This window comes from Eptatretus burgeri, chromosome 7, assembly GCF_056783735.1.
Source record: "Eptatretus burgeri isolate ZD-2024b chromosome 7, Ebu_testis_v1, whole genome shotgun sequence".
NCBI classification, from domain to species: domain Eukaryota; kingdom Metazoa; phylum Chordata; class Myxini; order Myxiniformes; family Myxinidae; genus Eptatretus; species Eptatretus burgeri.
Window position 1 is genome coordinate 37933539 of NC_140967.1, and position 22663 is coordinate 37956201.

Genomic DNA, 22663 nt, shown 5'->3' on the forward strand with positions numbered 1-22663 from the left:
AAATTTTTTTGCAGTTTTTCCTTCCTGATCATTACCTCTGTCACCGAAGATGAAAGAGGTTATGTTTTCACCCCTTTCTGTATGTTTGTCTGTCTACATGATATCTCAAAAAGTTGTGGACGGATTCGGATGAAACTTGGTCGACATGTTGTGTGTGTGTGTGTGGCAAGGACGAAATGATTTGATTTTGGTGAAGATGCGGATCCAAATCCGGATACGAGAGTTATTTAATTTTTAAAGTGATTCTTCACCATTGAGAGATAGGGCCAAAAATGATATAGTACTGTATAGCATGATATTTCAAAAATGTATTGATTTGGCCCGATATGTTCTCATGGATCAGGCATTATGTGATGGAGGTATGCGCTCCACCGAATGCCCTTCTAGTTAACCTCTGCCATCGAAGATGGATGGAGGTTACTGTTTTCACCCCTTTCTGTTTGTTACTTACGAAATCGAAAGATTTCATAAGTATATTGATCACTTCCGTTTCTGTTTGTTTGTTTGTAGGCACGATAACTCGAGAACGGAAGAAGCTTCCAATGTCAAATTACACCACGTGATTCAGGAGGGTGATGGCTAGCGCTGATTAGATTTTGGTCAAAATCGGTCAAAGATCAAGGTCACAGTGAGGTCAAACATAATTCCGCAAATCCATGTGGAAAAATGGAGTATTTTTGCTTCGCTCGACGTTACGAGTTCGTTTTAACTTCGATTTTAATCTTGTCTTCGGTTTTTGCGATCGCTTAGGATGCTTAAAACTCGGTTGTCGAAATTCTGGAAAAAAAAAAATCAGATGTTTTGGAGACGTTTTAAGATTGTATAAAAAAAAAAATTTCACTCGACGAGTCACGGGTCGTCCCATGATGCAGTGCGCTCGAGCAGACGCGCCGTTGAGTCACGTAAAGGTTTTCCGTGTGTGCGCTGACGGTGTTTTCGATAAAGATGGTGTTTAAAAGTCATTTTTTATCCCAATAAAGGTTATCGTCGCATGCCTGACTCGCTAAGCCGTCGGATTATGTAAAGATTGTTGGTGGATGGCCGAATAATACAGTTTTGTGACTGATAAAATAATACAAAATAATTGCGTGGAGAAATGGAGATTTTTGCTTCGGTCGACGTTACGATTTTTGATGGTTTGGTACAGAATCTTCGTAGAAACTTCTGGTTTGCGTCGTACCTTCTCAAGAGACAGCTTTTATTAGACAAGGTCAGAGGTCAAGTTGATGATTTCGTAAGTACCAGTCTATGACTGCTTGTTTGTTTGTTTGTTTGTTTGTGAACAGTATTACGGAAAAACTCCTCGACGGATTTCGACGAAACTTGGTGGGGGAGGGGGGTTAGGTCTGGTCAAAGGATCATGCCATTAGATTTTGGACTTGGTCCAAAATCCAATATGGCCGCTATGGTGGGCAATTTGAAAAAAATTAGAATTTTTTTTTTTTTTTGCATTTCTACATGTTTTAAGTGATTTCCAACCCCCCCCCCCCCAAAAAAAAAATTGTTAGAGAAAAAAAAATTTTGCAACTTTTATTTCAACAAAATTTCGATTTCTTTTTTTTGCATTTCTACATGTTATAAGTGATTTCCAACAAAAAAAAACATGCCAAAACTAGATGGGGAGCACTCGGGAGAGTGCAAAACCTCCGCCGCCAATACTGCTGGGTCACTCAAGTGAACCTTATATCTTATTCATTAAATATGATGTCAACAGTGCTGAGAGTTATAGTTCTTTTCTCCAACATTTTTTTGGGGGGGGGGGGTTGGAAATCACTTAAAACATGTAGAAATGCAAAGAAAAAAATTTTCTCTAAATTTATTTTGGGGGGGGAGGGTTGGAAATCACTTAAAACATGTAGAAATGCAAAAAAAAAAAATTTCTCTAAATTCCAAGTCCAAATTCTAATGGCATGATCCTTGGACCATACCTAACCCCCCCCCCCCACCAAGTTTCGTCGAAATCCGTCGAGGAGTTTTTCCGTAATACTGTTCACAAACAAGCAAACAAATAAACAGAGAAACATGTTTTCTCTAAAATACACAAAACAAAACAAAAAATAAACCAATGTCACCCGCGCCAAAAGGTGACCACGTGTGATTTCTTTAAGGTCACACTGAGGTGAACAGAGCTGCTATCCACCAGGAGCGACTCCTTGAGGAATATCTGCCCACGAGAGATTCCGATGAGAATCGTTCGACAGAGTAACCATGAAAAATATGCGTTTTCCTCATAACGTCACCAAATGACGTCATAATGTCTCAAGCTTGACATATCTAGAAAGCACTCATCGAGGTGTTCAATTTGAGGTATTACACGATATGGTACCTAAGATTTCAAAATTTGACCTTGGGGTCAAAATATTTCGACCTAAGGCGCTAACCATGAAGGTTAAGGCCAATCGCCACCAAAAACTAATCAGCTAAGCGCCAGACCATGAACTATATTCCCATGAAGTTTGGAGATGATTCGATTAAAATTACTCAAAAAATAAGGGTTTCGTCGACCTCCATGATTTACCGCAAAGTGACCTTGACCTTTATGTGGGCTGAAGGGTATTGTAATAATACTACGATGTGTGTACCCACAAGAGTTTCCGATGAGAATTGTGCTCTACAGAGTGATATAAAGGTGAAAAATCCAATGATTCCAGACAAACAAACAAATAAAATTTTCATGAAAAATCCGTTTTTTCGTCATGACGTCATCAAATGACGTCATAGCGTCAAACTTTTGACAGATCTGGAAAGCACTTATCAAGCGCTTTCATATGAGGTGTTACTCGATATGGTATCTAAGATTTCAAAATTTGACCTTGGGGTCAAATATGTTTGACCTCAGGCGCTAACCATGAAGGTCAAGGCCAATCGCCACCAAAAATTAATCAACTGAGCGCCAGACCATGAACTATATTCCCATGAAGTTTGAAGACGATCCGATCAAAATTACTCAAAAAATAAGGGTTTCGTCGACTCCCCTGATTTGCGACAGTGACCTTGACCTTTGACCTTGACCTTCAAAATTTTGTGCACTGAAAGGGACCTCTATAGGCCTCTGATATGCGAAGTTACAAAAATTTCCAATGATAACTGTGCTCTGCAGAATTTTTTTATACGTGATTACAGACAAACAGACAAACAAACAAACAAAAAAAAAACATACAAGCTGACTAACATATCTTGCAAAAACTTCGTTTTGGCAAGATAAAAACATATAAGCTGACTAACATATCTTGCAAAAACTTCGTTTTGGCAAGATAACAAACAAACAAACAAACAAACAAACAAACAGAAAGGGGTGAAAACAGTAACCTCCGATCTTCGATGGCGGAGGTTAATTATAATTGCAGCTGATTTTGGAACTTCAGGTGGATATACCCACGTAAAATCAATTTCTGTCTCAAGGAATCTAGTTATGACCAATGAATTGAGTATGTAAAAGTTAAAAGTAAAAGGGAAAGTTGCAAACTATAACTCTGTGAGCAGTGTTGACGTCAAATTGAATGAATAGGATATCAGGTTCACTTGAGTGACCTAGCAGTATTGGCGGCGGAGGTTTTGCACTCTACCGAGTGCTCCCCCTCTAGTTTGTTTCTGTATCCATCTTATCCACCCTCTCTGCATTCTCCCTGACTCCTCATCCTTAACTGCATCCATTTTGTCCCTCACCCTTGCTGTTGACATTTCCCCTTCTCTCTCTGCTGTTCCTTTTGTTAACCTCTGCCATCAAAGATGGATGGAGGTTACTGTTTTCACCCGTCTGTTTGTTTGTGAACAGTATTACGGAAAAACTCCTGGACGGATTTCGACGAAACTTGGTGGGGGGATGAGGTATGGTATAATGGATCATGCCATTAGATTTTGGACTTGGTCCAAAAAAATTTTTTTTTAAAAAAAAATTTCGATTTTATTTGAAAAAGATTTAAAAAAAATTTTTTTTTTTTGCATTTTTACATGTTTTAAGTGATTTCCAACCCCCCCAAAAAAATTTGTTGGAGAAAAAAAAAATTTTGCAAGTCTTTTTCAAAAAAATTTCGATTTTTTTTTTTTTGGCATTTCTACATGCACGTCGATCTAGTTTAGTTTATTCAATCATGGTTCAGTAGAGTCTGATCCGTTTTGACCTCCAATGAATAGGATATCAGGTTCACTTAAGTGACCCAGCAGTATCGTCGGCGGAGGTTTTGCACTCTACTGAGTGCTCCCCCTCTAGTTTAATTATGTCCTCGTTTGTTCTATGTTCCAGCTATACCACAAGCTTTGACTCTGTATACAAAAAAAATTTTTTTGCATGGTTAGCCACTGGAAGAGGTTGGCTCTTGACCTCAACATCAACTTCTAGGCCTCAATATCAGCCATGATCTCTTCCTATCCAACCTACAGCAAAGCTAGCCTTAAAAACCAGCCGCAGTCTAGGCATCATCCATCGATCCAAGTCTTTCCTTGGAAAATCAGCTCCTCACAGTCTACAAGGCATTTGTCTGTATTTCAATGGAGTACTGCTCGCCACCATGGCCCGGTGCCCCAAAATCACATCAATCTCACTTGGATTCTGTGGAATATAAAGCTCTCAACATTATTGGCGGTCTATTTTTTTTAAACCATCTATTCTCCAATATTGCTCCTTCTGCTCTCAATGTTATGACCCTCCCCAGCAACTCAAGGATGCACGCATTATTCCGGTAACCCCTTCGAGTTAAACTTCCACATCCAGGCTGATTGCACTTCTAAACTATTTTATCCCTCATTTCTCCCATCTATGAAACCACTTAAAGGAGGCTGTTATGTCTCTGTCTGTCTGTCTGTCTGTCTGTCTGTCTGTCTGTCTCTCTCTCAGGCCTTTGTGATAATTTTAGCCATTTTATTCTCACATTTTTATTCCCTTGCTAAATGTGATCAATTGTTGCCCCATGACCCAACTAACCCACTATCAATTTCACTTTGCTTGTCCATGAGCCTTGATTGTCCAAAGAAAACAAAGTGTACATGTACAAATGTCAAACGGCCCTGTTTACACGAAGCAAACACTGCTATAGACATCTGACATGGGCATCCCATCGGATGTTAATGGCATAAGTGACCAGCTGCCACAACAGCAAATTCTGAAATTGTCTTTTGTTTCAGATTATTCAACATACTTATGGAAAAAAAAAATGTTTACATAACTTAACAAGAACGACACTCTGACATTGCAACGTCAACCGAAATGCCTCCGCCCACATCATTACATCATTATAATGCTTGTACCAAGTTTGATTTAAATCCCATCACTGGTTCACAAGTATAATATTTTTAAATGACACGGAAGCTTGGGGTTGGCTTTGTGGTAAGGGTGGCTGGCTTGGGATCTTAGGGTGGTCAGTTCAAGCCCCGTTGACTGCAGAATTAACACCAGGTAGGGTCGACTCAGCCTGTCATCCGAGATTGGTGAAATTATTACCAGTGTACTGGTGGAGAGGCACAGCATCAGCGGCACAGCCCCGCTCCAAGAAATGATAGCTACCCGGCAGCCAAGCTGCAATACGCAAGAACAAAGAACCTGACATGACCTCTGACCTCTCAATGCCAAAATCTAATCAGTTCATCTTTACATCATTATATATACTTGTGTCAAGTTTGGTCAAAATCCAAACATGACCTCTGACCTTTTGACTCCAAAATTGAATCAGTTTATGTGGACATCATTATACATAATTGTACCAAGTTTGACTTGGATCCCTTCAGCTGTTCTTAAGTTATCACGGTAACAAAAACCTATCACGGACAGACAGACAGACAGAGCGACGCATGCATGCATAGATGGATGAACAGACGAAGGGACAACCCGAAAAATAATGCCTCCCGAAGATGCCTCGGACAACCCGAAAAACACAACTTCGTCAGCGGAGGCAGAAAACATAGAAACACAAGTCTCCGCTTTCATTGCATTGCTTTTATGAACAGAAGAGGAAAAATAATGAAAATTATATCGTACACATTCACAATGTACCCAACTTATATATCGTACTTGTATATAAAATTATGTCGTACCCAAAGAAAATTTGCCAAGGTCAAAAATAAATTTGTACCAGCAGTATGAACTGATGAAGGGAACCATGACTCAAAGTGTAAAAGGCATGTGGGTACAACAAATAACACAGAACTATTACAACCAGTTTCCAAGCATGCCTAATCTTTTGGTTCTAATAAAATGACTGCCCCATGGGGAATCTAGGTACAAGGAGCTCTATATCCAGCAAGAAACGGTGGGAAAAGGACAGTGGGAAAGAAAGAGACAGAGATTACAAGCACGTAGGACAGACGGGTGGGGAGGGGAGGGGAAGCACAACAGACTGTGGAAATATATCCCCAAAATGATTTTCCATTTTGATCATGATGACGAATGTGCCAAACAACCTCGAGGAGGGGAGGAACCACACGGGTATATTTACAATCTTCCAGATTACAGGATCCACTGGTAGGATATGATAATGTGTGCATTTCTGATTTATGCAGCAAGTACAATGAACCATTTTACGTGTGCAGAGGGCCAAATGAGCTGGAATATTACACGGGGCTCTGCAATCGTGCACGAGTGCAAGCTGGCCATGCCTGCGGCTGAAGAACTGGACAAAGAGGCTGGTTAAGCTTAACCTATAAAATTCAAAGCCACTATTTCAAGGTTTCACTCACCAGGACATTAATGTATTGTAACAACAGCAATGTAGAAAAGAAAAAAGAAAAAATACAACTTTCATCTCATATTTGTTTGGTAAGAGTTACAAAAAGAGAGACTCGTAAAGTATACTTTAAAACAATCCCATATGGAGCATGTCAGCGAAAGCAGAAAAATATGTAGGATTTATGGTTCTTCGAGAAAAAGCATCACGTTTATTTCAACAGTAAAAAAAAAAGAAAAAGAAAAGCAATAACAAAATAAAACTAAAAAGCATCTCAAAATGCAAAACCTGTCTGTGTCCGCTTTGTACTTCAACTAAACTTGACGAAAACAGCAGCTAAACTAGAGGGGGGGCACTCGGTAGAGTGCAAAACCTCCGCGCCAATACTGCTAGATCACTGAAGTGAACCTGATATCCTATTCATTCAATTTGACGTCAACAGTGCTCACAGAGTTATAGTTTGCAACTTTCCCTTTTACTTTTAACTTTTACCTACTCAATTCATTGGTCATAACTAGATTCCTTGAGACAGAAATTGATTTTACGTGGGTATATCCACCTGAAGTTCCAAAATCAGCCGCAATTATAATTTTGGCATGTTTTTTTGTTGGAAATCACTTATAACATGTAGAAATGCAAAAAAAAAAAAAATCGAAATTTTGTTGAAAAAAAAAATTTGCAAAAATTTTTTTTTCTCCAACAATTTTTTTTGGGGGGGGGGTTGGAAATCACTTAAAACATGTAGAAATGCAAAAAAAAAAAATTAAAATATTTTTTCAAATTGGCCATAGCGGCCATATTGGATTTTGGACCAAATCCAAAATCTAATGGCATGATCCTTGGACCATACCTAACCCCCCCACCAAGTTTCGTCGAAATCCGTCAAGGTGTTTTTCCGTAATACTGTTCACAAACAAACAAACAAACAGAAAGGGGTGAAAACAGTAACCTCCATCCATCTTCGATGGCGGAGGTTAAAAAAAATAAAAAAATAAAAATTTTGTTGTAAAATTTATGAACTCGACTTCTCCAAATTCTCATAATAATGCTTCGTTGAAAATTTCACAACAAAAGCTCAACGGGAAATAAATAAAGAAACATGGAAGCGATTAAAAAAAACACACGTGACGTCTCACACTTGACGCCCTGCAGCGGTGGATCGACTGATAAAGCTTATTTCCACTCACTGCGACTTTACCCTTTGAGTCTGAAATTAATTAGTCTGATCCATATTCTCATCAAGGTTTGTTGAAAATTTGATGACAAAAGCTCGTGGTGAAAATGTAATTCCCAGGACAACACACACACACACACACACACACACACACACACACACACACACACACACACACACACACACACACACACACACACACACACACACACACACACACACACACACACACACACACACACACACACACACACACACACACACACACACACACACACACACACACACACACGTTTCCTGCTGTGCGCTGACGGGATTATGAAGATAAAATAAAGAGGCATCAAAAGTGTTCAATCAAATCCCTGTACAGGTAAGGTACACTGTGATGTTTTTCACTGCAAATCAATTGATGTGACACCAAAAAAGCTTCTGTGAAAATTTAGTGAAGGAGAATAACGAAAAAGGAATTGAGCTAATGACCATACCCATGTGAAAAAACCCCCAAAAAAACTTTATCAAACTAGTCTCAAAATAATTAGTGCATTTTTGTTTGAAAGAGCCAATGAACTTCAAAATCAGACACTCAAATAGCAAGGTTTCACTGAAATCAAGTTGTGCAACATCACTAACTTATTGCCTTTACCCACCCACTCCTCTATTACTAAAATGAGAAGGGTGTGTGTATGTGTGTGCGTATGACGCTTCATTCGAAAGGGTTGCTGCTGTTGCACAATCCTTCCTATAATTCATGGACCAGTGTTTGTCACACTACTCCTCCTACAGTTCTGGGCTGATTACATCCAGACTTGCTACATAGGCTCAGCATGACCCCAATTAATGTATAGGAGTATTTTTATCTTTCCAGGTGGTCTTGTGGGGGAGGATGCAAATTCTCCATGTAAATGCGTATTGTGTAGTGCCACCTCCAGGTGTGGGAGGGTATTACAAATCTCCACCATTTACAGGACAGTATTCCTGTCCCCACGTTTACCAGTGCTGTATGGTGTTCTGAATTACAAACAGTCGGTATGTATTTGCTTGATGCATGTAACCCGGGTAAACATTTTTTACCTGTACAGAGATGACAGTTGCTGATGCACCACCCAAATAAAGGTATACATCAGAAGAACGTGTTGCATGCTTAGAATGAGATTGCCCGTAGGGCGGGTACTCTGCCAGTAATAATAATCATGATGGGACCATTGGAAAGCAAATAATCGATTTACTTGGAACAAAAATTTGTGTGTTTAATTATAAAGGCACCCATTTTAAAAGCCCTCTTTCAAGGGTTGAAGAAGAGAAGCAGTCAAGGGAGCTTAATGCACAATTCCAACAGTAACATTAATTATTCTGCAACAGCAGGAAACCTTTAGAAGGACACAGAAGGAGCAAACAACATTATATATAGTCATACTTCCAGAAGCAATACAAAAATATATATAAGTACACGGAAAGAGCACAAAAACAACAACCACCACAACCATCGTAACAGCAGCAACTAGAAGGGCACTCGGTAGAGCCCATACCTCCGCCCTGTAATGCCTGATCCACGAGAACATATCTGGCCGAATACATTTTTGAAATATCGTGCTACATGTCGTTTTTGAGTCATATCTTTCAATGGTGAAGAATCACGAAAAAAAATTCTCGCAGTTGGATCCGGATCCGGATCTTCACCAAAATCGAATCAATTTGTCAAGGTCACACACCCAATCCGTCCACAACTTTTTGACCTATCATGCTACATATTAGTTTCACCCTATCTCTCAATGGTGAAGAATCACTTAAAAAAATTATCAGATCCGGATCCGGATTCGGATCTTCACCAAAATGGAATCATTTCTTCCTTGTTGCACACCCAATGTGTCCACCAAGTTTCATTCGAATCCGTCGACAACTTTTTGACATGTCGTGCTATATATCCTTTTTGGCCCTATCTCTCAAAAAATTCTCGTAGTCGGATCCAGATCCGGATCTTCACCAAAATCTAACCAGTTTAGCCTTGTCACACACTAAACGTGTCCACAAAATTTCATCCGGATCCGTTCCCAACTTTTTGAGATATCCTGTACACAAACACACAAACAGACAAACATACAGAAAGTGGTGAAAACATAACCTCCTTCACCTTCGGTGGCGGAGGTAATAACAACTGTGTTTTTATAAAATATCCATTTTTCACTACATTTTATATCCTCATTGAGATTCACAGATAGAAATGCAAAATGTTTGTAAAATATAACATGCTGTATTTTGAGTAAACCTATCAGCGAAGTGACGGGTCGGCATGCCTCGTCATGTAAAAATTAGCACAAAATAGGTCATATAGCAGCAATGCTGTAGGAGTGCGGGCCAAACTCACCATTTGCCAAGAACCACGGCCAACTCCTCTGCACACAAGTCTGGCACATGAGCTTCACCTGGGTCGGCCAGCTTCACATGGCTCAGCAAATCTCTGTCGGAAAGCAGAATATCCTGGCAGTGGCAGAGAGGAAGGGGTGAACAGAGAGCTAGCAAGCTTGGCAAAACCAATCTCGTTTGGCAATGAAGGGAAATGTCCGGTATTGTGACATAAGTAGAAGTAAAATGCCAAACACGGGCGTCATACAGGAAACAAAAAGCTGTTCAAAATGCCATGACGAGCACAAGTCCCGGTTTTACCTTTGGAAGATCGTCAGGTGCAGTAGGTGCAGGACTGAGGCCAGACAAGGGCAAAGAGCCATCATTCCTTTGAACATTCAGAACGAGCTGAGCAACATTACTTTGTTGGAAATGTGTGCGCTTGCCAAGAGCACCTGACAGGATGGGAGATCAAAATAAAATTACAAACAAGCCCCTTTTTTTGCATTTCAGAAAAAACAAAATTGGCATTATGCAAAATTTAAAGCGATTCAGAAGAAATTTCGATCTGCATTTTTTTGTTCTCCCAACTGAGTGGTGATGGAAAAAAAAGTGTTTAAAATATCTGGCACAGATATTTTTAAACAACTTACAATGTATTGCACCCTCTCCTGGTCAAAGTGTGAAAAAAAATTTTTAATCAGGATTAAGACCAATTCGTATTGGATTTAAAATCATGATAGCAAAAGCACAAGAGTGGCACAACCATAAGGGGACATCTATTTATTAAGTATGCAGAGTGGAAGGGAAGAGGCCAAATTGAGAAGGAGGGATTGAAGGGAAAATAATGTAAGAGAGAACTAAAGGGAGGGCAATGTGAGAGGAGTGAGGAAACTTTTAAAAGATTGGGAGGAGAAAGCAGTAAGGGGAAAGAAGGCAAGGGGCATAGATGGAGAACAGCAAGTTTAAAGTGGTAGAACAAAAATGGCATCATATTTACAGATAACATAAATAGATGGCAGCTAATTAGGTCAAAGCCATTTCGAACGGGGAGAAAAATGAAATGCAAGTATCTTGTTGGACACTCAATACTCATAATATTTTTTAGCATATGCACTCAAAACATTTTTTTTTTTTAAAAATCAAAACTCTCAAAGCATACTGTAATTGTTGATTAACAGTCAAATCAAATTTTTCTAACAGAAAAATATCTTTATTCAAATGCTGCAAAGACTTCCACAAATCCTAAATAAGCCCAAGAAAAAAAACATCATCTGTTATTCAGATTCAAAAAGGTACACCTATTGTCGTTTGCCTATTCACAATGAAAATTTCCAAACAAATAAACAGCAACCACATCTGCAAACAGGTCAATGCCGCTTAATTAAAGTCAAATGTACTACCTGCCAGCTTGATGTCAAGGGCAGAGAGTTTCTGAGCCAAGTCAATGTACTCTTTGGCCTTTTTGTAGTTGTAGTAGAAAAGCCAAGTAGAGGCAGCTTCCAAAGAGAATTGCACGTACAGGTGTCTGAGCTCATCACAGGTTTGCAAAAATTCATCACTAGTCACTGGAGGGATAAAAAAAAAAAAAACAACAAAAGTACATAAAAAGGATAAGTAGACAGACAAAAACATAGAGAGAAAAAATAAAATAAAACAAATTAAGTGGGAGGGTTGAGGAACAAATAATGGTGAATCTAAAGGGAAAGAAAAAAAAGGGATATAAAAATTACAAAGGACCAATGACGTACCGGTAACCTCAAAGGCAAAAAATGAGTGGGTGTTAAAAAGGATATATGATCAGAAGGCATGGAAGGTTAAAAATAGAGGACGGAGTTATATAAAGCAAGAATGTATTGTTTATAAAGACAAAAACAATCTGTTTTGGGCAGAGGAGTTGCCAAAGATTTACTAAAAATGGATGGAGAGAGCCAAAAGAAAAAGATAAGTTTGAAGGAAAATGTGTAGAAAATTAGAATGTCAGAAAATGAATCACAGAAAAGAAGATGGTGGGGGAGACGCGAGAGGACGGCGGGGGGAGACGCGAGAGGACGGCGGGGGGGACGCGAGAGGACGGCGGGGGGAGATGCGAGAGGACGGCGGGGGAGACGCGAGAGGACGGCGGGGGGAGACGCGAGAGGACGGCGGGGGAGACGCGAGAGGACGGCGGGGGGGAGACGCGAGAGGACGGCGGGGGGGAGACGCGAGAGGACGGCGGGGGGGAGACGCGAGAGGACGGCGGGGGAGACGCGAGAGGACGGCGGGGGGAGACGCGAGAGGACGGCGGGGGGAGACGCAGAGGACGGCGGGGGAGACGCGAGAGGACGGCGGGGGGAGACGCGAGAGGACGGCGGGGGGGAGACGCGAGAGGACGGCGGGGGGAGACGCGAGAGGACGGCGGGGGGAGACGCGAGAGGACGGCGGGGGGGGAGACGCGAGAGGACGGCGGGGGGGAGACGCGAGAGGACGGCGGGGGGAGACGCGAGAGGACGGCGGGGGAGACGCGAGAGGACGGCGGGGGGGAGACGCGAGAGGACGGCGGGGGGAGACGCGAGAGGACGGCGGGGGGGAGACGCGAGAGGACGGCGGGGGGAGACGCGAGAGGACGGCGGGGGGGAGACGCGAGAGGACGGCGGGGGGAGACGCGAGAGGACGGCGGGGGGAGACGCGAGAGGACGGCGGGGGAGACGCGAGAGGACGGCGGGGGGAGACGCGAGAGGACGGCGGGGGGAGACGCGAGAGGACGGCGGGGGGAGACGCGAGAGGACGGCGGGGGGGAGACGCGAGAGGACGGGCGGGGGAGACGCGAGAGGACGGCGGGGGGGAGACGCGAGAGGACGGCGGGGGGAGACGCGAGAGGACGGCGGGGGAGACGCGAGAGGACGGCGGGGGAGACGCGAGAGGACGGCGGGGGGAGACGCGAGAGGACGGCGGGGGGAGACGCGAGAGGACGGCGGGGGGAGACGCGAGAGGACGGCGGGGGGAGACGCGAGAGGACGGCGGGGGGAGACGCGAGAGGACGGCGGGGGAGACGCGAGAGGACGGCGGGGGAGACGCGAGAGGACGGCGGGGGGAGACGCGAGAGGACGGCGGGGGGAGACGCGAGAGGACGGCGGGGGGAGACGCGAGAGGACGGCGGGGGAGACGCGAGAGGACGGCGGGGGAGACGCGAGAGGACGGCGGGGGGAGACGCGAGAGGACGGCGGGGGGAGACGCGAGAGGACGGCGGGGGAGACGCGAGAGGACGGCGGGGGGAGACGCGAGAGGACGGCGGGGGGAGACGCGAGAGGACGGCGGGGGGAGAGGCGAGAGGACGGGGGGGGGAGGCGCGAGGGGGCGGCGGGGGGAGACGGGAGAGGACGGCGGGGGAGACGCGAGAGGACGGCGGGGGGAGACGCGAGAGGACGGCGGGGGGAGACGCGAGAGGACGGCGGGGGGGAGACGCGAGAGGACGGCGGGGGAGACGCGAGAGGACGGCGGGGGAGACGCGAGAGGACGGCGGGGGGAGACGCGAGAGGACGGCGGGGGGGGAGACGCGAGAGGACGGCGGGGGGAGACGCGAGAGGACGGCGGGGGGAGACGCGAGAGGACGGCGGGGGGAGACGCGAGAGGACGGCGGGGGGAGACGCGAGAGGACGGCGGGGGAGACGCGAGAGGACGGCGGGGGGAGACGCGAGAGGACGGCGGGGGGAGACGCGAGAGGACGGCGGGGGGAGACGCGAGAGGACGGCGGGGGGAGACGCGAGAGGACGGCGGGGGAGACGCAGAGGACGGCGGGGGGAGACGCGAGAGGACGGCGGGGGGAGACGCGAGAGGACGGCGGGGGAGACGCGAGAGGACGGCGGGGGGAGACGCGAGGACGGCGGGGGGAGACGCGAGAGGACGGCGGGGGGAGACGCGAGAGGACGGCGGGGGGAGACGCGAGAGGACGGCGGGGGGAGACGCGAGAGGACGGCGGGGGAGACGCGAGAGGACGGCGGGGGGAGACGCGAGAGGACGGCGGGGGAGACGCGAGAGGACGGCGGGGGGAGACGCGAGAGGACGGCGGGGGGAGACGCGAGAGACGGCGGGGGAGACGCGAGAGGACGGCGGGGGGAGACGCGAGAGGACGGCGGGGGGAGACGCGAGAGGACGGCGGGGGAGACGCGAGAGGACGGCGGGGGGAGACGCGAGAGGACGGCGGGGGGAGACGCGAGAGGACGGCGGGGGGAGACGCGAGAGGACGGCGGGGGGAGACGCGAGAGGACGGCGGGGGGAGACGCGAGAGGACGGCGGGGGGAGACGCGAGAGGACGGCGGGGGAGACGCGAGAGGACGGCGGGGGAGACGCGAGAGGACGGCGGGGGGAGACGCGAGAGGACGGCGGGGGAGACGCAGAGGACGGCGGGGGGAGACGCGAGAGGACGGCGGGGGAGACGCGAGAGGACGGCGGGGGGAGACGCGAGAGGACGGCGGGGGAGACGCGAGAGGACGGCGGGGGGAGACGCGAGAGGACGGCGGGGGAGACGCGAGAGGACGGCGGGGGGAGACGCGAGAGGACGGCGGGGGAGACGCGAGAGGACGGCGGGGGGAGACGCGAGAGGACGGCGGGGGGAGACGCGAGAGGACGGCGGGGGAGACGCGAGAGGACGGCGGGGGGGAGACGCGAGAGGACGGCGGGGGAGACGCGAGAGGACGGCGGGGGAGACGCGAGAGGACGGCGGGGGGAGACGCGAGAGGACGGCGGGGGAGACGCGAGAGGACGGCGGGGGAGACGCGAGAGGACGGCGGGGGGAGACGCGAGAGGACGGCGGGGGGAGACGCGAGAGGACGGCGGGGGGAGACGCGAGAGGACGGCGGGGGGAGACGCGAGAGGACGGCGGGGGGAGACGCGAGAGGACGGCGGGGGAGACGCGAGAGGACGGCGGGGGAGACGCGAGAGGACGGCGGGGGGAGACGCGAGAGGACGGCGGGGGGAGACGCGAGAGGACGGCGGGGGGAGACGCGAGAGGACGGCGGGGGAGACGCGAGAGGACGGCGGGGGGAGACGCGAGAGGACGGCGGGGGAGACGCGAGAGGACGGCGGGGGAGACGCGAGAGGACGGCGGGGGGAGACGCGAGAGGACGGCGGGGGAGACGCGAGAGGACGGCGGGGGAGACGCGAGAGGACGGCGGGGGGAGACGCGAGAGGACGGCGGGGGGAGACGCGAGAGGACGGCGGGGGGAGACGCGAGAGGACGGCGGGGGGGAGACGCGAGAGGACGGCGGGGGAGACGCGAGAGGACGGCGGGGGGAGACGCGAGAGGACGGGCGGGGGAGACGCGAGAGGACGGCGGGGGGAGACGCGAGAGGACGGCGGGGGAGACGCGAGAGGACGGCGGGGGAGACGCGAGAGGACGGCGGGGGAGACGCGAGAGGACGGCGGGGGGAGACGCGAGAGGACGGCGGGGGGAGACGCGAGAGGACGGCGGGGGAGACGCGAGAGGACGGCGGGGGAGACGCGAGAGGACGGCGGGGGGGAGACGCGAGAGGACGGCGGGGGGAGACGCGAGAGGACGGCGGGGGGAGACGCGAGAGGACGGCGGGGGGAGACGCGAGAGGACGGCGGGGGGAGACGCGAGAGGACGGCGGGGGGAGACGCGAGAGGACGGCGGGGGAGACGCGAGAGGACGGCGGGGGGAGACGCGAGAGGACGGCGGGGGGAGACGCGAGAGGACGGCGGGGGGAGACGCGAGAGGACGGCGGGGGGAGACGCGAGAGGACGGCGGGGGGAGACGCGAGAAGACGGCGGGGGGAGACGCGAGAGACGGCGGGGGGAGACGCGCGAGAGGACGGCGGGGGAGACGCGAGAGGACGGCGGGGGAGACGCGAGAGGACGGCGGGGGGAGACGCGAGAGGACGGCGGGGGAGACGCGAGAGGACGGCGGGGGGAGACGCGAGAGGACGGCGGGGGAGACGCGAGAGGACGGCGGGGGAGACGCGAGAGGACGGCGGGGGGAGACGCGAGAGGACGGCGGGGGAGACGCGAGAGGACGGCGGGGGAGACGCGAGAGGACGGCGGGGGAGACGCGAGAGGACGGCGGGGGAGACGCGAGAGGACGGCGGGGGAGACGCGAGAGGACGGCGGGGGAGACGCGAGAGGACGGCGGGGGAGACGCGAGAGGACGGGGGGGGAGACGAGAGAGGACGGCGGTGGGAGACGCGAGAGGACGGCGGGGGAGACGCGAGAGGACGGCGGGGGAGACGCGAGAGGACGGCGGGGGAGACGCGAGAGGACGGCGGGGGAGACGCGAGAGGACGGCGGGGGAGACGCGAGAGGACGGCGGGGGAGACGCGAGAGGACGGCGGGGGAGACGCGAGAGGACGGCGGGGGAGACATGAGGACAGCTTGGGGGGATGGCACCAAAATGGTAGCAGTGACATAGATAACGTACTTTGAGTTCATAAGTGTTCAATTTAACAAGCAGGGATGTTCTTTTCTAAGCCCTGGCCATCTTTGGAAATTGAATCATGAAATACTTTGAAGATTGTTAGCTTGTCCGAAAAGTGTGATAAAATTGTACTCAGCTGCTTTGCCAAAAAAGTTACAAATGATGTTTTACAGTGCTGAATGGGAGAACATTGCTCAGCAGGTAATAAACGGACCTTTTACCTCTCCACCCTCCCCCCACCCCACCGATTTGTCACTTATCTTCAAGGGAAAATACAAATCCCGTTTTTGGGCCCAATGACCCTCTCATAATACTCGTCATGCACCTTGCATAAATCCAAGATCATTGTTTCTTTGCGAATGTTGACAGCTCTCTTCTGTTCAACGTATTTGTCCAAATTTTTTTTCATTGTTTTGGCACAGGACCGTTTTCGCATGCAATTGGTAGTTTCTGAGCATGTCAGATCAACGAATCAGGATGGCTTTAGACATCAAAATGCAATGGTGATACATTGCCAGCAGAAGGGCTCCAAATCACCAAACATGTCGAGACACACTACCCTTTGGAAAGGGAGACAATGCTGACTGTCCTGTCTGCATTGACGTTTTTTTTTGAAGGAAACAAAAATCCCGCAAAACATTTTCAAAAACAGTAAGCAATTTGGTGCAGGTAGCAGAGTCAAACTCCATATTGGGGGCTTGCAAGATAAAGAGCTGCAAAAGATGGGAGTGCTGGTGTGTGGATTTGGCACAGGCATGAAGGACCAACAGGCAATCCGCATTGCCAAAATTACCTTGTGACTCCAATAACTCGTGATTTGTGATACCTTATGAAAAAGAATGGGAAATAAATAATAAAATTTAAAAAGGATGGGAAATGGAGGGTGGGGAGGAAAAATGAAAAAAGTGAAGGCCTTGAAAGAAGAAGGAAAGCCAAAGGTGCTTAATCATAAGACTTAAACAGCACAACCATTTGGAAAACTGATACTGATAGCCAGCCAAGTCACAACTCACCAAATATCACCGGTCGCTTAATATAATTTTTCATGAATCATCAGTTTTAACAACTCTATGATGAAAATTACAGCAGCATGAAGCTCATCTAAATCACTGGGCAGACACAGAACCTCAGGTGAATGCCACAGAAGTGGCCAACACTCCAGGACTAATTTCCCAGTGCAGCGCAGTCTCACTCTCAATCCCACCAACTTAACTTCTCTAACTGCACACAAAAGCAGGTGCATCGATGTCCTACAGTGAAGGGAGGAGGCTGTGGCTCACCCAGATCAATGCAACTCTTGGCAACTGAATAAAAATGAGAAGACCTTTCTTCAAGCAGCTGCTGATGGACATTGACACACCTCAGGGCCCACCATGCCACAGTCTGTAGAATAAGAGCACGCAGCTTGTGCAGTATGATTAAAGGTTTTTAAGTTGGCAAGCCAAACACCCCTCACCCCCACAACGCAAAAAAAAAATGCTCGAATGGATAAAACAAAGCACATACCCGACACAGTGGCAGCTGGTACTGACAGTGTACAAGCATCTCTCTTGCCAAAAGAAGAAGCAATGGATTGTCTGCCAGGCCATACACAGATTCTCCATCAACGGCAAGTGCTGAAAGTACCACAGCAGACAGAGTCTGCCATGAGGCAACAGTAACATGCGGCAATCAGCGGTGTACCTACGGTGCAACTAGCAATGATAAATGCATTTTCTGGCGTCAACGGGAATTTAATTGATCGAATACTGATGATGCTGATGATGAAGACGCATTCTGATGTACCCAGGAAAGTTCACTATTACGGTCACAAGAAGGGGCGGATCAATTGAAATGTTTGCTTTTCTTGCCATTACAGCTCGAGCAAAATTAACCGCCTGGTGAAAATGCGAGCAGTTCATAAAGTTCATTTTTGCCTGTACGATTATAGCTGAGAAATCATGAAGATTAAGGTGAGGTGTTCATACGGAAGAGCGATGATCTCAAGAGGACAACATGACAACCAAAAATCCATGCTCATTTTTTTTTTTTTTTGCAAAACTTTGCCAATTTTGAGATGAACATGGCATGCTCTCGGCTCTTCACGAGTAAATAACCCATCATGAGTTTCATAGATGTACCTCTCTGCTGTTGGCGAGTAATGTCGCAGGCAAAATCTCCCCTGGGTCCAAGTGCACAGCAGGACCAGTCCAATTGCACTGAACAAAGAGCTGCAGACAAGCAATACCAGCGAGAAACACCACTTTCTGCCTAAAAAAAAGATACAAAAATAAATTGAAAAGTGGGAGAGGAAGAGGCATATGAATAGATGCATCTCTTGTTTTCTTTTTGCATATCATCCACCAAGTCAATAAACATGTTTGTCTTGAAAGGAGGAAAAAAACTGTTTAAACATTCCCCTGCAATTCGATACAACTTTCCACGAAACACCTACTTGAATAGCGCATTGTGCTCAGGGTTGCTGAGATAGCTTTCGATGCAGCTTCGCAAGCGGCGGTCAATTTCAAAATGGGTACAGATGGACGCACTTGAAAAAATCTCCGCAACTTCTGCCGTCCGCAGAGCAGATAAGAACTCGCCATCCACGACATGCCGCAGCAAAATGGTGGTATCTGCACAAAGAGCAAGATGGGATGATGAGCATCATTTTCATTGCACGGTCAAAGAGGCTCCAGGTGAAAAGCTCAATTGCTCGATTGTACAACACCGCATCGAAAATAGCTCCCGTCCTTTCTTTATACAAAAGGGTTTACAGCAGATGCCGAAAAGGTTTTGCTGTAAATGAATCCTTTACTTACCACAGACTAAATTGCATAGTCCCTCAGCCCTGGCACTCGAACGATTCCATCTCACACTTGTGTGAAAAAAAAAAAAACCACAATATAAAAATTCAACTGGGAAATTCAATCACCATTCAGGGTTTTACATCAACCTGAAGACAGCTTTCAGATGATCTACCTACCCACTTCAGGTGACAACACCATTTTGAATTCCGACGGCATCGGTTAGTTGCCGGCCCCGTTTACAGCGATGATGCTTTCCCACTATGATGGCCTCGTGTTCTCTTTATAATTGGCACACCAACTACTGCATACTCCGCAAGCCGCTTGTTTTAACAAACGAGTGACCCACTCATTGCAAATAAATCATGGGTTAAATCTTTATTACTTAAGAAGTTAAAGTTTATTACAAATGTACCAACGAAGGCGACGCTGAAGTGCAATTTCACTTTGCAGATGATAGTCAATCCATTGCATCAATAAATGCGTCATCCTCAAAGCGTCTTTCTGACACAACTGTGCTTTGAAGGCAACACCGCTGCTGAAGTCAAGTGGGAAAAAAAATTCTGAAAATTAGCATTTGGCACAAGCCCATTATTTCCGTGGAAGTAATGCATCACCGTTCCACAAAAAAAAAAGCCGAATGCAATTTTCTCCCCCGCATTTAAACTGATCATTATCATGCATCCCAATTAAAAAACGAAGATTTCTAGATCTCTTAAACGGTGATAAATTTCAGATTACGAACCGCGTAGCACCGCTGAGTGTGCACCGTCACAAATGGTGAGAGTACAGAGAAAGGGTGAGTCGGATCGGTTCAAAAATGGGTCTTCGACTGACCAACATCGATACTCACGCTGACACAGCATGAAAAAAAACGAAAATACAACGGCCATCGGGCATGCGTAACGTCGTCAACGGCGTCGTGATGAAACGACAGATGAAGGCCGAGCCGAACCACTTCATTTTGGCAGATGAACCGTAACGGATACATCATTTCAGAGGATCGAGAGACATGTCCACATATAAACTACAAAGCTGACAACCTTAAAAAAAAAAAAAGGAAAGAAAAAAAAAAAAGAAAGAAGAAAAATATGAAAAGGTGACATTTGCAACATATGACACATTGCAGTGATCTCCGCAAAGCGAAGGGGAAAAAACCCCCCAAAAAACCTCAAACACCGGCTTCAAGGAGGGGACATGTCGGACAAAGAACAAAGGGAAGCTACAAGAAGAACTCCTTGAAAGGCTGCCGACAGAGGGAGACTGTAGAAGCATATTTTGTACCAAAGATGCCACACTTGGGAGATCATTACCTTGGGAGGCGGAAGATTATACAATTTCCACACCCCCTCCATCCCCGCCCTCCCTCCACCGACCGCACGGCTGCAATAAAGTAACACTCCACGTGCTGCACGTGGAAAACCAGCCAATCCACTTCACACAGTCACCAGACGGACGGACCGAGAATTTTTATTTTTTTAAAGGAGAGAAGATAAAAACAGACCAAATACCTCTCCCTGCAAGCACAGCACGCCACTTGAAGATAATCACTGTAACGTAGAACATTGAAGGCGTGAGGCCATTTGCAGGAGTGAGGAAGTCATTATGGGATGTGTACCGACAATGGTGCACTTGGGCACTGCGGTAAATGCAGGCGCACGCGGTATTCCTTCTCTTGTGAAATGGGGCCACGCGCAGCAGCGTGCGCAAGTACGAAAATATGGAAATGGCGTAAAGAACGATCCATGGCATGAAAATACTTTTGAGAAGATTTTCTTTTTCTTAAGAACAAAAATAAATAAATAAATAAAGAAGATTTTTTCAACCTTGTACAAGTGAAAACTTTAAAATGTAGCCAAAGTAAATCTTCCTTTTGGGCCTGGTGAAATGCCTGATAAATCTGACAGCGCAGCAGATGACAACAGATGCCGCACTTGCATTTTAATTATTTGTGTACTTGACTCCGCTGCCGGCGACAGACCAGCCAGCCATTCATTTTGTGAGATAGAGAGAAACCGAGTCATCACTTAACATGTCCAAGCTGAAGGTGAAATGTCAGGCAAAAAATAAAAAAATAATAAAAAATTAAATAAATAATTCTTGCGGGCACTAACTTTCAAGGTAATAAAATGACCTCCGGAGGATAAAACTGTCTATATATTATTGTAACTTTCCTTTTTCGAGGTTTCTTCACAATCGTGAAGATTTCAAACCAAATCAAAAGAAGTAGGAACATCACGGTTGCCCTTCGTAGCCGAAGATGGACATGGTGCACAAACAACCTCAACTGAGAACGTAAATGTGTTTACATATTCCGAGCTGCTGCCCCAGACAAGTACACTGTAAGCAGCGTAACCTTGTGTCAGGGGACAGCTAGGAGAAGACCAGATCCCTCGCTACACTCAGGTTTAGGCAGGAGTTTGTAATTTGTTCATGATACCGGTGATAGCTCGCATACTTTTTGTGAAGGACGCCGGCGGATCTTTAAGGTACACCAGAAACCGACGCTGGCGGGCAGGTCCTCCGGCTTAAGGCCCAACCGAAGGATGGCACGCAAGTTGCCGCATCGCTCTGAATGCCGAACACAGGATGACAGTTTAAATCCGGGCCAAGAATCAAACCCAGGCTTGAAGGCTCAGAGATGAGTGTGCATACCTCTAGGCTATCCTAGCAACCTTGAATAAATACGAGGAATGATCCACAAACCATGCGGCCCAGCAAAAAGGACAAAAAAAAAAAGATCAAGCAAGGGCAATCGTTCAGTTCAAAAGGTAGTAATGCGAGTCAATATCTGTGTGCAATGGTTGATGTGAAATTGTTACAATTTCAGAAAAGTTTCACTCTCGTTCAGCCACCAATGATTCAATCCATTCCCAGATGACGGCATTCTTCTTGCGTTCGGTACCTTGGCTGTTGGGTAGCCATCATTTTGTTGGGGCGCGACAATGCCACTGATGCTGTGCCCCCTGTAGCAGTACACTGGTACTCATTTCGCCGACCTTGGAAGGATGACAGGCTGAGTCAACCCCACCTGGTGTTAATTCAGCAGCCAACAGGGCTTGAACTCAGGACCCTAACATCCCAAGCCAGCCACCCTAACCACTAAGCCGACCCCAGACTTAAATGACGGCATAAACTCAATCCACTGACAATCCAAACACAATAAAAGGACAAAAGATTTTATGATCATAGATAATAGGGCCTGACAAAAGGATACTTGTTTTAAAGCCATATTTCTCACAAATACTTCAACAAAGACGTTGGTCAACCTTACAGAGAAGAGCGAGCTGAAATCATCCAC

The 22663-nt window shown here is 47.7% G+C and overlaps 1 protein-coding gene across 2 annotated transcripts in view; it reads right to left on the reverse strand.

The window, feature by feature from the left end:
- TTC27 (tetratricopeptide repeat domain 27) overlaps nt 1-22663 on the reverse strand; it is a 134244-nt gene that overhangs the window by 108300 nt on the left and 3281 nt on the right. For both annotated transcript variants that reach the window (XM_085888074.1, XM_085888073.1), the window contains 7 exons: nt 19014-19191; nt 18700-18829; nt 18086-18220; nt 17860-17962; nt 11574-11738; nt 10492-10625; nt 10193-10305 (listed from right to left, as the gene is read on the reverse strand). In XM_085888074.1, coding sequence (XP_085744200.1) covers nt 10193-10305; nt 10492-10625; nt 11574-11738; nt 17860-17962; nt 18086-18220; nt 18700-18829; nt 19014-19191 — 958 coding nt within the window. Of the gene's footprint in view, nt 1-10192; nt 10306-10491; nt 10626-11573; nt 11739-17859; nt 17963-18085; nt 18221-18699; nt 18830-19013; nt 19192-22663 lie in introns of those variants that run through there.